This window comes from Typopeltis vanoorti, chromosome 12 (genome assembly GCF_054136105.1).
Source record: "Typopeltis vanoorti isolate ZY-2024b chromosome 12, IOZ_Tvanoo_1.0, whole genome shotgun sequence".
Classification (NCBI taxonomy): domain Eukaryota; kingdom Metazoa; phylum Arthropoda; class Arachnida; order Uropygi; family Thelyphonidae; genus Typopeltis; species Typopeltis vanoorti.
Window position 1 is genome coordinate 106780765 of NC_143560.1, and position 15111 is coordinate 106795875.

Genomic DNA, 15111 nt, shown 5'->3' on the forward strand with positions numbered 1-15111 from the left:
TGAACTTGGGTCTTTCCAACCAAAGGACACCAATGCTGTCCTTCAGATTTACATAACACATGCAAGCCATCTATTGACAAGGGTTATTAATTTCTCTCTCAGACCATTTATTTCAGAATGAACATACTTGTAAAGATCAAAAATTACCACGGTCCCTAAATATTTCCTTTTGATGCTTATTGAAGGCCTGAAGCGGCTTGAAAAAGTTTGGTTAAGTCTTTAAGAATGGTTGTCTAGATCAGCGCTTCTCAAACTGTGGGCCGTGGCCCCCTTGGGGGGGGCCATAGGTTTTGTTGAGGGGGACCCATGAAATAATGAAAACAAATTTAAAATCTTTTAAGACTAAGTAGTTTTTTTTATCTTAAAAGAAACGTATTTAATTTTTATTATTTCTTTTTTTTGTTAATTTTTATATTTTAATGGAAAAAAATCACACATTGCAGGTTCACAAATTTTGCTTCCTGCGTATTTCGGCACTTAATGAATATTAGTAAATACTGTATATGCTTATTCATATAAGTTTCATTTTAAAGCAGAAATCCAAGAATTGCAGTTTCAAACATTTCACCTGATGTTGGTGTAGCAGTATTGAAACACATTCATCACATTAAATTGTTATTAAACTTCTTTTACTGAAATTTTTTACTTTTTTTACTAAAAAAATTTTTAATTCTTTCTTTATTAGTAATCGTTTTATGTTTATTGCAAATGTACAATAACAATATCTATCTATATAAAAATATGAGATAATGTGCCATGTCAATTGTGTATGTAAGATGTTAAAAATGTAATATTTGCATTTGATTTTTGCAATATTCGCTGTGTATGTTTTGTATTGAATATAAATATGATAAATATTATAATAATATTACGATTTTATTTTGAGGGGGGACCATTAAATAGTTTAATTTTTCCAAAGGGGGGTCCTGACATCCAGAAGTTTGGGAAGCACTGGTCTAGATCATGAAAAAAAAAAAAAAAATTTAATTAAAAAATAATGAAATCACTAACCTATTCATAGTGCATTCTAAAATAGTTTCTTGAGAAAAAAAGCAGTCTCTGTGATCTATAGTAGTACAGATTTGCAATAATTAAACATTAATCATCTTTCTAGTAATGAAGTTAACAAGCTCCACTTGGAAGTTGCCAAGGCATTACTTTTATACTTCAGAACTTCTTAAAAATCCTTTACTTAGAAAAGAGACAAGTTAATTTGATTAGCAACTTCTCTCTTGCAATTTCACTCCTTTATCTCTCTCTCACACACACAGATGTCCAGAATTCGCTGTTTGCATTTTATACAAATATTTCCATCACTATTCATTCAAATTGGTATTAAAAAAAATCCCCACTCTCCTCTATATCTATTAAAACACTTTCAGTAAAAATAGTATATTAACAAAGATAATATACTTATCTCCTGAATCCTCTCTAAGTGAGAAATTTAGATGCAAACAAATAGAAGATAGCATACCTCATCCATTTGTTGCTTTTCCAAAAATGATTTTACCTATTGCTTGATCAGGCTGTTCCAAGAATAAATAATATATATTCAGTACTCTGATTCACAATATAACTTTCCTACATAATAGTAAAATTCCAATTGAAAATAGTTTCTTGAGAAAGCAGTCTCACATGTGATCTATAGTAACATGCATTATAGGTGGACAAGGTAACCCTTATCTAGTCATATTGATTATAAATTTCTATTTTTAATGTTCTGCTCATGCTCCAAGACTGCTCTTTGCCACTCTTCAGAAACACTGCAAACCTTCAACCAGTCATCTATTTTTCCATTCACTTTCAAATTTAATACACGACTTTTCAGTGTTTACTAACAACTAGAAATACTAGATTTATTTATGGATTAGATATGATAAAATAAATTTGCTTTAGAAATTAATATTTTTTTCTTCAAGTTATGAACAATTCTATATACATGTGCATGCAGTGCCACTGCTAAAGTGAGGGAAAACAACCATGAGTGAATCAAATTCACCAATTTATACAAAAATATAGTATAAAAAGTTTATTTTTTTGTTTGTTATTTTATGTATTCATGCTTTTTAATATACTGAGTCATTCTTAAACTGGAGGAGACAATTTTCATTGTTACAGGTACAAAATCCCAATATTTTGACCCAGGCACAAAAATGGCCAGTTTATGGTATGGTTACTGCATGCATCTGCACACTATAAGCCACAGTGCCTGTTACTCATAGGGTTTTATTAGCCTTGCTGAATTATATCCATTCTTTGGACCAATGTTGCCACATCCTTCTTGAAATTCAGGTGACTGAATGTGTCTAAATGTAGTAATTTCCAGAACTGTTAATGTGATCCTTATTAAGAAGTAGTTCTCCATTTTACTGCAATAGCTTTTACACATCATTTGCATTCCTTGTCTCTCAATCTTTTATCCTAAGCATTCTCAAAAGTTATGACCCTCTTTCTGCAAGTACATCCCTTCTAATCAAAAGCTCATTTATGTTTTTAATGTTTTTTTTAAAAAAAATATTTGATTTATTACCACATCCTCAGAATTTATATATATATATATATATATATATATATATATATTAACAAGCCAAACTGTGAATAATATGTAATTATTATATCATTTTTATTGATCAATGGAAATTAAGTACAACATTATGCTCTAGACATATTTAGAATTTAAAAATTTTAACAATAATATTTGAAGAAAATACTTTACAAGATGGCTTTTGCTTGTTGATTTATTTAAGGGCATTCATCAATATATCAAATTATTTTTAGGAATTACAAAGTGGCATTTTTTAAATGAGCTATATATTAGGAATCTCCTTTTTATTTATTTATTTATTTTATTTGGACATACAGTATATAAAAATAAATACACTTATTTCTCAGTATTTTGCATGTTTAAAAACAAAACGAGTACTTAACTTTTAAGGACTATATAATCGTTATGCATATATACATACAGTTTTTATTAAATATGCCAGGAAAGTTTGCAGCTAAAGTGTTTTAAGATTTAACGCTTTACATTTTCAAGCAATCAATTTTCACTAATCATCCCAAAAGTCCACAGAGAATATATACCACAAGCATTTATTACTATTGTTTGTTATTTCACAGATATATTACTGTTGAATGCATGAATTCTAAGGTGTTTGTTTCTGCTGGATGGATCTGAAAAAGTCTTATCACACACACTGCAGTTGTATGGTCGTTCACTGTTGTGAATTCGAAGATGCTTACGTAAATCTGAAGAATCAGTAAAAGTCTTACCACATACTTCACACATTGAAGACCGATCATTGGTATGTATGTTCAGATGGCGAGTCAAGTGAGATGATTTTTTAAATGTTTTTCCACACTGATCACAAGCATGGGGTCGCTCATTAAGTTGCATTTTAGAATGAATAAAGTGATGTCTTGAAAGATGTGCTGCACTTGTATAGGTTTTACCACAGAGATCACAGATATATTGTTGCTTGGGTGCATGAATTCTAAGATGCTTATTTCGGCTAGATGGATCTGAAAATGTCTTTTCACACATGTTACAACTGTATGGCCGTTCATTGTTGTGAATCCTAAGGTGCTTGCGTAAGTCTGATGAATCAGTAAAAGTCTTGCCGCACACTTCACAAATGAAAGTGCGGTTATTGGTGTGTATATTCCGATGGCGTGCCAAATGAGAAGTTTTTTTAAATGTTTTTCCACATTGTTTGCAGGCATAGGGCCGTTCATTAGTGTGCACTTTAAGATGTTTACTTCTGCTTGATGGGTCTGTAAATGTCTTTCCGCATATATTACATCTGTAAGGCCGTTCATTTGTATGAATTCGAATATGTTTACGAAGATCTGAAGAATCGATAAATGTCTTCCCACAGATTTCACATATATAAGTTCGATAATTTGTGTGTATGTTAAGATGGCGGTTCAAATGAGAAGAATTTTTGAATGCTTTTCCGCACTGTTCACAAGTATAAGGGCGTTCATTTGTATGCATTCGAGAATGTGTAATTAAAGCTGATGTACACGAAAATACCTTTCCACAAGTTTCACAAACAGGAGATGGTTTTGTCAGTGAATTAAAAATTTCGGTGGACTCCCTGCTGAAATCAGGATCACAAATTTCATTAGCACATTGATATCCTATAGTGTGCATAAGATAGTGACTTTCTAAGTGGTATCTAGTTTCAAATGATTTACTGCAGAAACAACAGCAGATAGCCATTGCTTCAAAGTGAATCCCATTTGGCTTTTCATTAGTAGATGTTTCATCAGAAATTTTAAGTGAGGTTTCAGATGTCTCCTTTAAATGTTCAGGAAGTACAGTTTCACAAAAAGACATGCTGGCAGATGTGGAAAATTTCTTTCCTTCTCCTATATATTAAAATAAATATATATTCTTATTTTAATAGATAATAAATAAGCTTCAATAAATTCTCAAAATGCAGTTATGTAAATTTTTTCAATAAAAATAATTCTCATAACAGCATGGCAAAAACAAGTTAAAGTCAGTTTTTCTTGTATAGCAAGACCTGTGCACTTTTCAAAATTAAACATCCACACGTGCACCATGTGGAAAATAGTAGAAAATAAATATTTATTTTACGAATATTTCATCTTATGTATCATAAGACATCACCAGTAGTGAGTAAAGGACAAAGGTAAGGAATCTGAACATTACAACAGTACAGTGGTGTGCCAAATTTGAATCCCTCTGGCCCAGTAGTTGCACATTTGCTAAGTTAAAACTATTGGGCTGAAATGATAATTAAATTAATTATTATAATGCAATCTTTTTAACACAATTGAGTATAACAATTCCCCAAACTTTTGGATTGCCAAGGCAGTCATTAGCCAATTGAGGTTTGGCCTAAGAAGCAGAACTTCAGTACTTTCTTTGATCCTCCTATTTGATCACAGTATGACAGATTGTATGAACACAGGAATTGGTATACTCCAGGCAGCATCATTGTTGAGTGTATCCTTTGGAGAGGGTAACCGATTGTGAATTTGGTTAATGAGCTTGAAGGTAATGATAAATTGGGATTTTTTTTAAATTAAGAAACACTTACATAAAGGGCCTTATAACAAAATTGCACCTAGGGCATCAAAGGAACATCATAATCCACTATTGCCCCTTCCCCAACAAACCCAGGTCATCATACTTGAACACAGCAATCTAGTTGCTTATCAAGGCCTCATAAAGAGGAATGATAACTTCAGTTAGTTGTGAGATGGATGAATAAAGAGATTAAGCATGCAATACAGAGAAAAAGGGCATTGTGGAGGCAGCATAAGAGAAGTGGAAGTAACCAATTTCATGAGTTCTACAAAGACCAGGCAAGGAGAGCGACTTGGTTGGTGAGAGTAGCTAAAGAGAGGTATGAACAGCAGTTAGCTAATGAAGCTAAAAAGAATCCTAGGGAGTTCTTTCGATATGTAGCCAGCAAAAGAAAGAATGATTATGGAAGGATGACAATGATTGGAGGAAATGGTATAAAGACAGCTGTTGCAGAATGTGTGGTGGAGATACTTAATGAGTAGTTCATAAAGATCTTTCAATCTTGTGAATGTGACTTAATGGAGAGATTAAGAGCAGTTGATGATGGGGAGGAGAGACTGACTGTAAGTGAGCAAGAGGTGTTTGGGGAGTTGAGTAAACTAGATGTAAATAAGGCTGTGGGACTTGATAATATATCACTGCGTATTCTGAAGGAATGTGCCAGAGAGTTGACACCTGCCTTGACATATTTTTTTAATACGAGTCTTGCACTTGGTCAAGTCCCTAAAGAGTGGAAGGAGGGCAAGATTGTGCCACTTCATAAAGGAGGTGATCGAACTCGAGCATCAAACTATAGGCCTATCTGTGTGTCAGGTGTTGTGGTTAAGTTGTTGGAGAAGCTTGTGAGAACTAGGATCCAGAGTTGGGTTGACAACAATAGTATAATCTTTGATGGACAGCATGGATTTGCTAAAGGGAGGTCGTGTTTTAGTAATCTACTTACTTATTACAATAAAGTGACTGCTTCCTTGGACAGAGGAGAAGGATACACAGTAATATACTTGGATTTCGCAAAAGCTTTTGATAGAGTACCTCATGATAAGTTGACAGTCAAACTAGAGCAGATGGGGTTGGATATTAGATTAGTGCATTGGATTGGAGACTGGCTATCTGATAGGTATCAACAAGTTGTGTATGGGGGTGCAATATCCAGGAAAAGGAAAGTCACTAGTGGAGTGCCTCAGGGATCTGTTTTAGGGCCATTACTATTTAACTTGTATATTAATGATATTGGCGAAGATTTGGATGGAGATATTCAGTTGTTTGCAGATGATGCAAAGTTGGGACGAACCATAAAGAGTAGTGAAGATGTTGTGGCCTTGCAAGAAGACTTGAATAAATTGAGTGATTGGGCACGGAAATGGGGATGTGAGTTCAATGTTGCAAAATGTAAGGTTTTAAAATTTGGAAAACAAAGATGGGATGCAGAATTTATGCTTGGTGAGAATATATTGTTGGAAGTAGAGGAAATAAGAGATCTGAGAGTGATAGTGGATAAGGATCTAAAATTTAGGGGACACATCGCCAAAATTGCGAAGACAACACAAAGACTTCTGGGAATGATGAGGAGGACACTGACGTGTAGAAGTAGGGAGATTCTTGTTCCATTGTATAAGGCTTTGATTAGGCCACACATGGACTATTGTGCCCAGATTTGGTCACATGGTTTTCAGAAGGATGAAGAGATGTTGGAAAGGGTCCAAAGGCGACTGACTAAGGTAGTTTCTGACCTCTGGAATGTCGAGTATGAGGAAAGATTGAAAAGATGTAATTTGCAGAGTCTAGTGGAGAGAAGGAAGAGGGGAGATATGATAGAGACCTACAAGTTGGTAAGGGGTTGTTATAGGATCAATGGTGGAGAAGTTCTACAGCGAATAGTGGGAGATCAGGGGAGAACCAGAGGTCATCCCTGGAAACTGTATAAAGAGGGTGTGAGTAGGGGAGTGAGAGGCAGGTTTTTTTCGTGCAGAGTTGTGAATGACTGGAATGCCTTGCCTGAGAGTGTGGTGTCTGCAAGGAGTTTGAATGTGTTTAAGACCCGGTATGATGAGATGTGTGTGAGATAAAAGGACCTCCTAGATGAGTCTTTGACTCCATGAGGTCTTGTTTAATAATAATAATAATAATAATAATAATGATCTCTGCTTGAATGCTCTTCAACAACAAAGTAATCCTAGGAGCTATCCTGGCTACCTTAGCAGTGTTTTTGTTATTTATTTTGTTATGTTACTGATTTAATTTATAGTATAATCAAATGAAAAAAAAAAAAAAAACAAGTTTTTTCACTTGGTTATACTATAAATTAAAGATGCTAAGAACTTCACATCAATTGCCTTAGTATCCCATAAAGCAATGCACATATCTTTACAGAGAAGTATAATGCTATACATTATATGAAGGGCCACTACTCAGACTGGTTTCATAGACAGTCGTATTTCCATATACAAGTAGTCAAAAGGTGCCACACTTTATTGGTATGACACCAATGCTAATACTAAGGCAACTGATGTGAAGTCATTAGCCATTATATATAAGTAACCCAGTTGTGAAGTTACTTCACAAGCAAACTTTGTTTGCTTACACTTGGATGAAGGATGAAACCAAAAATATAATTTCTTGGCATCTTTAATTTATTTTAAACTTTAATCCTATATACCAATACAGCCAAATCCCAGACACTATCAATTGCTTGGAGTGCAGATCCATGTAAGTGGTACACAGTAGGTAATCTTTTCATCCCAAAATAACTTTGCACTTTTCCACATTAAACTAGCATCCATTATCTTTTTGCCCATATTATCAGTCTATGATGGGGGGGAGGGGAGTTCTGATAAACACCTCTATTCCTTCATGGTGATTATCACAAATTTTCAGAACACCCTCGTATTTGAACCATCCCACCACAGCTATCTAAATTGCCCTGATTAACTATTTATTACCTTATCCAATTTTGCATCATCAGGAAACAACTGAATATTTCTCTTTAAATAATTTCTTATATCATTTATTTACAAAATAAACAGCAGTGGTTTAAGCACACTGCTAGTTACTTTTCCTAGATTCTTCTCCTCCATATTGATATCTGACCATGACCACCCTCATATCCAGATCACCTGCTACACGCCCATTCCAATTTGTGCAAGTTCCATCAGTATCCTGTCAAACACCTTTTGCAACCAGCAGGATCACCATTTAGCCGTTCCCTTTATCAAACTTTGCAATAATCTATTCTAAAAAGTTAGAAAATTACTAAACCTACCTTTCACAAAACCATGCTTCTCCCCCCCCCCCAAGAATTCTTCTCTGGCCAACTTTTCCAATACCTTTAACATCACTCCTGAGATACTGATTAGTCTAAATTTTGCTGCAGTATTGGAGCCTCCTTCATGCAATGAAATTATTTTGCCTGCCTTCCTTCCCTCCCTTGGGACTTAACCAGAGCCAAGATATGGTAAATAGTCTACTCAGAGGCAATGCCAATTCCTTTGCACATTCTTGTAATAGTGAGCTAATATTCCATCTAATCCAATGGCAGTATTTGCATTGAGAGTCTGGAATATCTTATATACTTCAAGTTCATCAACCTATATTCTCATATTAGTTCCTATCATAGCAATATCCATATTTCGATGATGACAGAGACCCTTGAAAAGTGGTCACTTTAATTCAGTTATTCTGTCTGCTTTCTCACCTCACTATCATTGTCATTGATTGATTGATTCATTTATTGAAAGATTTATTATAGTCTAACCAAGTGGAAAAAACTTCCAACATCTTTCTCTAAATCCAGAGTAAATTAATAAGGTGGTACACCTTTTGGCAACTCGTATAAGTAAATATGACCTCTCCATTGCTTCTGCCTTAGTATCACTACTTCTGGGTCTTCCTTCCACTGACGATACCTCAATAGAGTTTTCATTTATTATTATAATAAAGAAGCATTTACTCTTACAAAAATATAAAGAAATTAAACTAAAGCCAAGTCTTTTATTAATGAGAAGTGTGATGCTGTTGATTGTTAACTAGAAACGTCAGGTTTAGAGGAAACTTTACCATGAACAAAGAGACTGTGAAATGGCGACGCGGACGGAGAGCGAGTTTCTTGTCTCTATTAATTAAATTATTTATTCATTAGTCCCCATTTACGTTATTTAATTGTATTTTAGAGTTTTGTAAAAAAAAAGAAAACCCAAAAACGAAACACCTAGGTTTTCGAGAGTTTTTTAGGTGACCTGACATTTAGCTTTCGTGACCCGGTGCCGGGTGGTCATGACCCACCATTTGGGAAACGCTGATTTAGACCATTATAATTCTTTCTTTAACCAGAGTAAATCCCATTCCCCATGTTATAAATTAAACATCATCATCATCATTTGTCTAGAAATTAGATTCTTGTTAGTAAACAAAGTTACCACATGAAGTACCTTTACAAATGGGCTAGTTATATATAGAGGCTATTGAGTTCATATCAACTGCTGTAGTACCCCATAATGCAAAGCATCCCTCCCCTTTCAGAATTGTATAATACTATACATTATAGGAGTTCATATCAACTGCTGTAGTACCCCATAATGCAAAGCATCCCTCCCCTTTCAGAATTGTATAATACTATACATTATAGGAGGAGCCACTACTCAGACTAATTATGATCTTCACTGGGGCCTCATCAGTGGGGGCTAGATCCTGAAGAGATACCAAGGTTGAATAAATGCAGGAGTTATACATTTTCAAGTAGTGAAAAAGTGTATGGCCTTACTGGATCTGAGATAGATATTGAAAGTTTTTTCACTTGTTTATAATATAAATATGACCTGAGTAGTGAACTCTTCTCATAATGCATAGTATTATACATAGGAAGAGGGGGTTACTTTGGGAAGAGGGAGTTACTTTGCATTATGAGATACTAAGGCAATTGAGGTGAAGTCATTGGCCTCTATATACAAGTAGCCATCATTAAGATACTTCTTGCAGAAATGTTGCGTTACCCTTGGATAAAAGATTAAACAAGAATATAATTTCTTGGCAAGTTTAATTTATCATGTAATCTTATAATGAAAAATCTGTTACCTCCATGAGATTAGCTAACTCACTCCACTGAAAAGCCCTTACAGAGGTTTAGGTCATAAATGGGACTCAAACTGGGGTCTTTCCAACAACAGCACAATGGCAAAAACTGAACTGCAGGGGCTGCTCTCTACTAAGTAGACACAACTAATTGGATATATAATAATAGTATTTTATATATAATGGAATTAGATACAGAATAACATTATTAATTTATTATTAGACCTCACACAGTCAAAATATTCATTGTGATAGGTCCCCCAATATCACACACAAAACTCGATGAACCATGTCTTAAACTCATTTACCATACTCTTAGACAATGCATTCCACTCACCAACCACTCTCAAGGCAAAAAACTAACAGTTCACTCCCTTACTTAATCCTAAAGCATCTTCCATGGATAGCTTCTTGGTCAACCCACCTCGCTTCATTCTATGAAAAATCTCTTCAACATTTATCTGGTAACAACCCTTTAACTTGTATGTCTGAATCATATCACTGCTCCTATTAAGAGCTTCCATATCCAACATTCCAGAGATTCAACGTCTTAATGAATCTCCTCTGGTGATTTACTCTCTGACCAAAGAGTGTAGAAACAATAAGTGGATTTGATGAACTTAGTGTGTAACAGTTGGTGCTCCCACAATGAATGTTAGGTCGATGGAAGATCACTATTAAAATGATCCACTAAAGGCTAACTTCAAAAAAAAAAATATTTGCAAATCTGTATACTGTGACAAAAAAATTAATTAATTAAATAAAATAAAAAATATGCACATAAATAACAGCGAACCTGTGAAAAAGGAGCCTGTGTAGCTCAGTAGATGTGGCGTTTGCACACCACCGCGCTAGGCCGCACGAAGGAAGTCTTGGTTTCGAGTCTAGTCGGCGACTAGAGGAATTTTTTCTAAGCCTTTTTTCGACCGGTTCCCGAGTGAGTCGATCTCTGGCACGGGCAAGCAGGTTTTTCCTCCCGGAAACTCGGGTTTTTCGTCCTGTAAACTCAAGAAAATTGACCGTAGAACCCACATTATTTCAGACATTAAATATATTGTGTTAGGGTTAGAGACCACGAGATGGCGGCACATTTGAGCCGTCTCTCTTCACTGTGTACCGCTTAATTAGTGATAGCCTTGGGCCATCTGTCTCTGATTGGGTACCAGTGGAGATTGAACTGCCCACTCAGTCTCCAAAAGTTAGATAGGGCTAAATGGCCTCGCCTACTCCCGTATATACGGGAATAAAAAGGCGTTAGCTGATTTTTTTTTTTTTTTTTTATAACAGCGAACTAGATATGACATATTAAGTGGACCAGATTTCCTCCACCCCAATGGGGCAGAGAGCATGAAATTTTTTGGCAACATGCTATAAATAAAGAATGGACCATATTTCAAGCAATTAAAAAAAGATGAACTTTCTTGTGTATGCATGAGCACACAACAGGATCAAAGTAAAGATATGACAACTAAATCTACTTTAAAAAAGGTACCATACCAATCTTAATAAAGTTGTGTATGGCAGAGTGCCCTCCCATGATGAGTCCTTGGACTCCTTGAAGGTGTCACATAATAAGTTTGGTACCTTCTACTGATATTCTACCACCCAAGAAATATTTATTTCAAATAGAAAAATGGAATGGGTTTGGGTTCTGGATGAGGTACTAAGTATACCGTACATTTAGGGTCAAATGCTTTTTCATCTTCAATTTTTTTTTTTACAAATCCAATTTAACTCGAATGGAAATTTTTCAATGAGTAAACACGATTATTCCTCAGTTATGCATTTAGTTAGCTGAAATCCCAGTACTTTAACAGCGTTCTGCATTCTGCTTCATCAGGACACTATAAAAAAATAAAAATAAATAATAAAAAAACAACAAACAGCTCCTTAAATAACAGTCTCATATTCTATAAAATGATAAGGATCATCATGGTTTGTTTCTCATTAAAATAAAATAATAATCATTTACCTAATTTTACTTGTTAGCAGTTTCTCTTCTTGGAATAAGAACAAAAGGAGTTTTTCTCGGCAATTTATCATTTATAACTAAAAGAAAAAAAGAGGGGGGTGTCACTTCTGCTCCTGCTATTTTTCAGTGGGTTATCTACTTAATAAATACGTTTTGTTTATTGTGCTAATTTTACTTGTTAGCGGTTTCTCTTCTTGGAATATGAACAAAACGAGTTTTTCTTGGCAATTTATCATTTATAACTAAAAGAAAAAAAGAGGGGATGTCGCTTCTGCTCCTCATGCTATTTTTCAGTGGGTTATCTACTTTATAAGTATGTTTTCTTTATTGTGCTTTGTAGATATATAATTAGGTATCAACTCCATCATAACCATCCACTTCGTCCACTCACAGTAAAATTAATTTAACACAATAGTTATCAGAGGAGCCTGTGTAGCTCATTTGCACTCTACAGTGCTTGACAGCACGAAGAAAGGATTTAGTGGTTCAAATTTAGTCGCCGACTAGAGGAAATTTTTCTAAGCCTTTTTCTGACAGGTTTCCAAGTTAGTCGATCTCTAGCATGGGCTAGCGGGTTTTTTCTCCCGGAAACTCGGGTTTTTCGTCCCGTAAACTCAAGAAAATCGACCGTCGAACCCACACTATTTTCAGACATTAAAAATATTGTGTTAGGGTTAGGGACCACGAGATGGCGGCACTAGCTTGCCGCCTTCTTCATTGCGTCCCGATGAATCAGTGATAGCCTTGGGCCAGCTATCTATCTGACTACTAGTGGAGATTGAACTGCCCACTCAGTCTCCAAATAGACAGGGTAAACGGTCACGCCTACTCCCTATATGGGAAGAAATAGGCGTTAGCTGATGTTTTTTTTTTTTTTTTTTTAGTTATCAGGACATAGTCCCGAAAACTTCTACAAGTGTTATATTATCTGAATTCTGTTGTTTCTTTTTCAGTGATGACACTAACATACATCTTAAATGACAAATATAACTTAAAATGTTAATATTTCTCGCATTACTCATTTTGTTCCAACTCTTAATATGATATATACAGTATATATATATACACACACACATGGGGCCTGATATTATAATTGAAACTACATTAATGAATTAACATTAAACATTTCATTACAGATGATATTGCTCACCAATTTCGGTATCTTCAGCAGCTAGACTGATTTCTCGAGAAAGATCCATAGTAGGCAGTTACAAAAGTCAGTTAAGAATTTTGCTATTAGAGATGACGAAAGCTCTTTTATCGTTTCTTCTCTTTTTCACTCGATAATCTTGACATAACCGGAGTAAACAAAACCATACATTCCAACGAAAAGCACTAACAGATGAACAAGATACCTCCACCAAATATAAACGGAGCGCATCTATTCCTTAAAAAATTAAAATGGAATGAAAAAATAGCCCAAAAATATATACATTGTAATTGAATATATTTAAATATATACATTGATTAAATACATACTTCCTTATACATTGAATACATACTACAGTGAAGAAATTAAAATCAAAACACGAATCACATCTATTTTTATGGATACTAAAAAAAAAAAAAAAAATAAGCATGAATGGCTGAAACTTCTGTTACAAGGGTATATTTATCTGAATCTGCGATACGTTTCCTTACTTGTAACTATTCTAACATGCAAAGATATAATACCGTATATCAGAGTTTCTGTGTATATATATAGGGGGACTGATGGAAAAAAGTGCAAATAGCAGGAAATATAAAAAATCATTTAAAAAAGGCTAAAAGATGACTTACTGCTAGTATGTGAGTCTACATACTAAATTACAAAATTTAATAACTGAAAATAAATGAATTTACAATTACTTACATTTATCTATTTAAAAAAATCTTTAATTGTTGATTGTTTTTGCTTTTCGTTTTTTGTTTTTTTTTGACTTGGGGCCAGATTGTTTTGTTATCGTGTTCAAAGTGGACACGGAGAGTCCAAGATCTTATGCTAAATGTACACGTGTTCCGGCATGCCAATTTACACGTCGCAGAATTGCCATCTTTTCTTCTACCGAAATACATTTTCTGTCTTTTTTCTCCATGTTACTAACATAGATAATCCACCACCGCAACTTGAAAGCAACTTTCACACGCTAAAGAAATCACACGTTGCAGAAATTCTGCAATATCAATTCGTACTGTGATTGAAAAATCACGGTATCGCTCATCACTACAGTACTGCTGCATGCACGCACATCACCGTGATGGCGGAAACGAAACTACAGCCGAAAGCAACGCCACCTGAGAACAGAAATGCGCAGATTTTCGCTGAAATCGATTCGAAAATCGGTATTGCCACCGAGAAAAAATTACACAAATCACGGGAAATAATGTCCACATCATGTTCTTAATGGCGGGAAAACAATACATCGTACATTGTGAGAATAGGCCTTAAGACGGACCAACAGAAAATGACGTAAATGACAGGAAAACGTAAATTTCCGGAACATGAAAACGGGGTTTTACTATATATATAATAAATTTTTTAACTTGGGGATATTGTATATTAGGATAACCAAGTACTTTTATAAACTTGGTTATTTTAACTCCTAATCCCAAGTATGCAAACAATTAAGTTTGCACCTGAAACAAAGTTCAAGTCTAAAGATGGTACAACACCAGGCCAACTCATTGTAAAGGTGGATAAAGTTCTGATCACTATTCTTAGTATTTTCCATTAATGCAAAGCACATCTCACTAGAAGATTAATATAAGCTATTTTAAACTAGAAGGTTTAAAATAGCTTGGTATATATATATATATATATATATATATATATATATATATATATATACTAAGCTATTTTAAACCTGGTTTTACTCCATTTCCCAAGTAAGCAAACAGACAAATAAGTCAAGTTTGCACCTGCATGTAATGCAAGTCTAGCTGACCCTGCAGGTAGTGCAAGACCAAGTCACTCATGGTAAAAGTAGAATAAGCTCTGATCACTAATCTTAATATTTACCCATAATGCAAATCA

The 15111-nt window shown here is 34.6% G+C and overlaps 1 protein-coding gene across 1 annotated transcript; it reads right to left on the reverse strand.

Moving 5' to 3' along the window:
• Positions 1 to 2658: 2658 nt before the first annotated feature.
• On the reverse strand, positions 2659 to 14025 carry LOC150101112 (uncharacterized). Its single transcript, XM_090401845.1, has 3 exons — positions 13951 to 14025; positions 13249 to 13485; positions 2659 to 4374 (listed from the first exon to the last, which is right to left on the reverse strand). Exons 2-3 carry the CDS (start codon positions 13295 to 13297, stop codon positions 3110 to 3112), a joined length of 1314 nt encoding a protein of 437 aa, XP_090257971.1. The 5' UTR covers positions 13298 to 13485; positions 13951 to 14025; the 3' UTR covers positions 2659 to 3109.
• Between the last annotated feature and the right edge of the window lie 1086 nt (positions 14026 to 15111).

Coding starts and splice junctions, on each gene's coding strand:
- LOC150101112 (XM_090401845.1), bottom strand. CDS start 13,297: ATGGATCTTTCTCGAGAAATCAGTCTAGCTGCTGAAGATACCGAAATT. Junction 4,375..13,248: donor TGCTGAAGATACCGAAATTG/GTGAGCAATATC, acceptor TTTAATATATAG/GAGAAGGAAAGAAATTTTCC.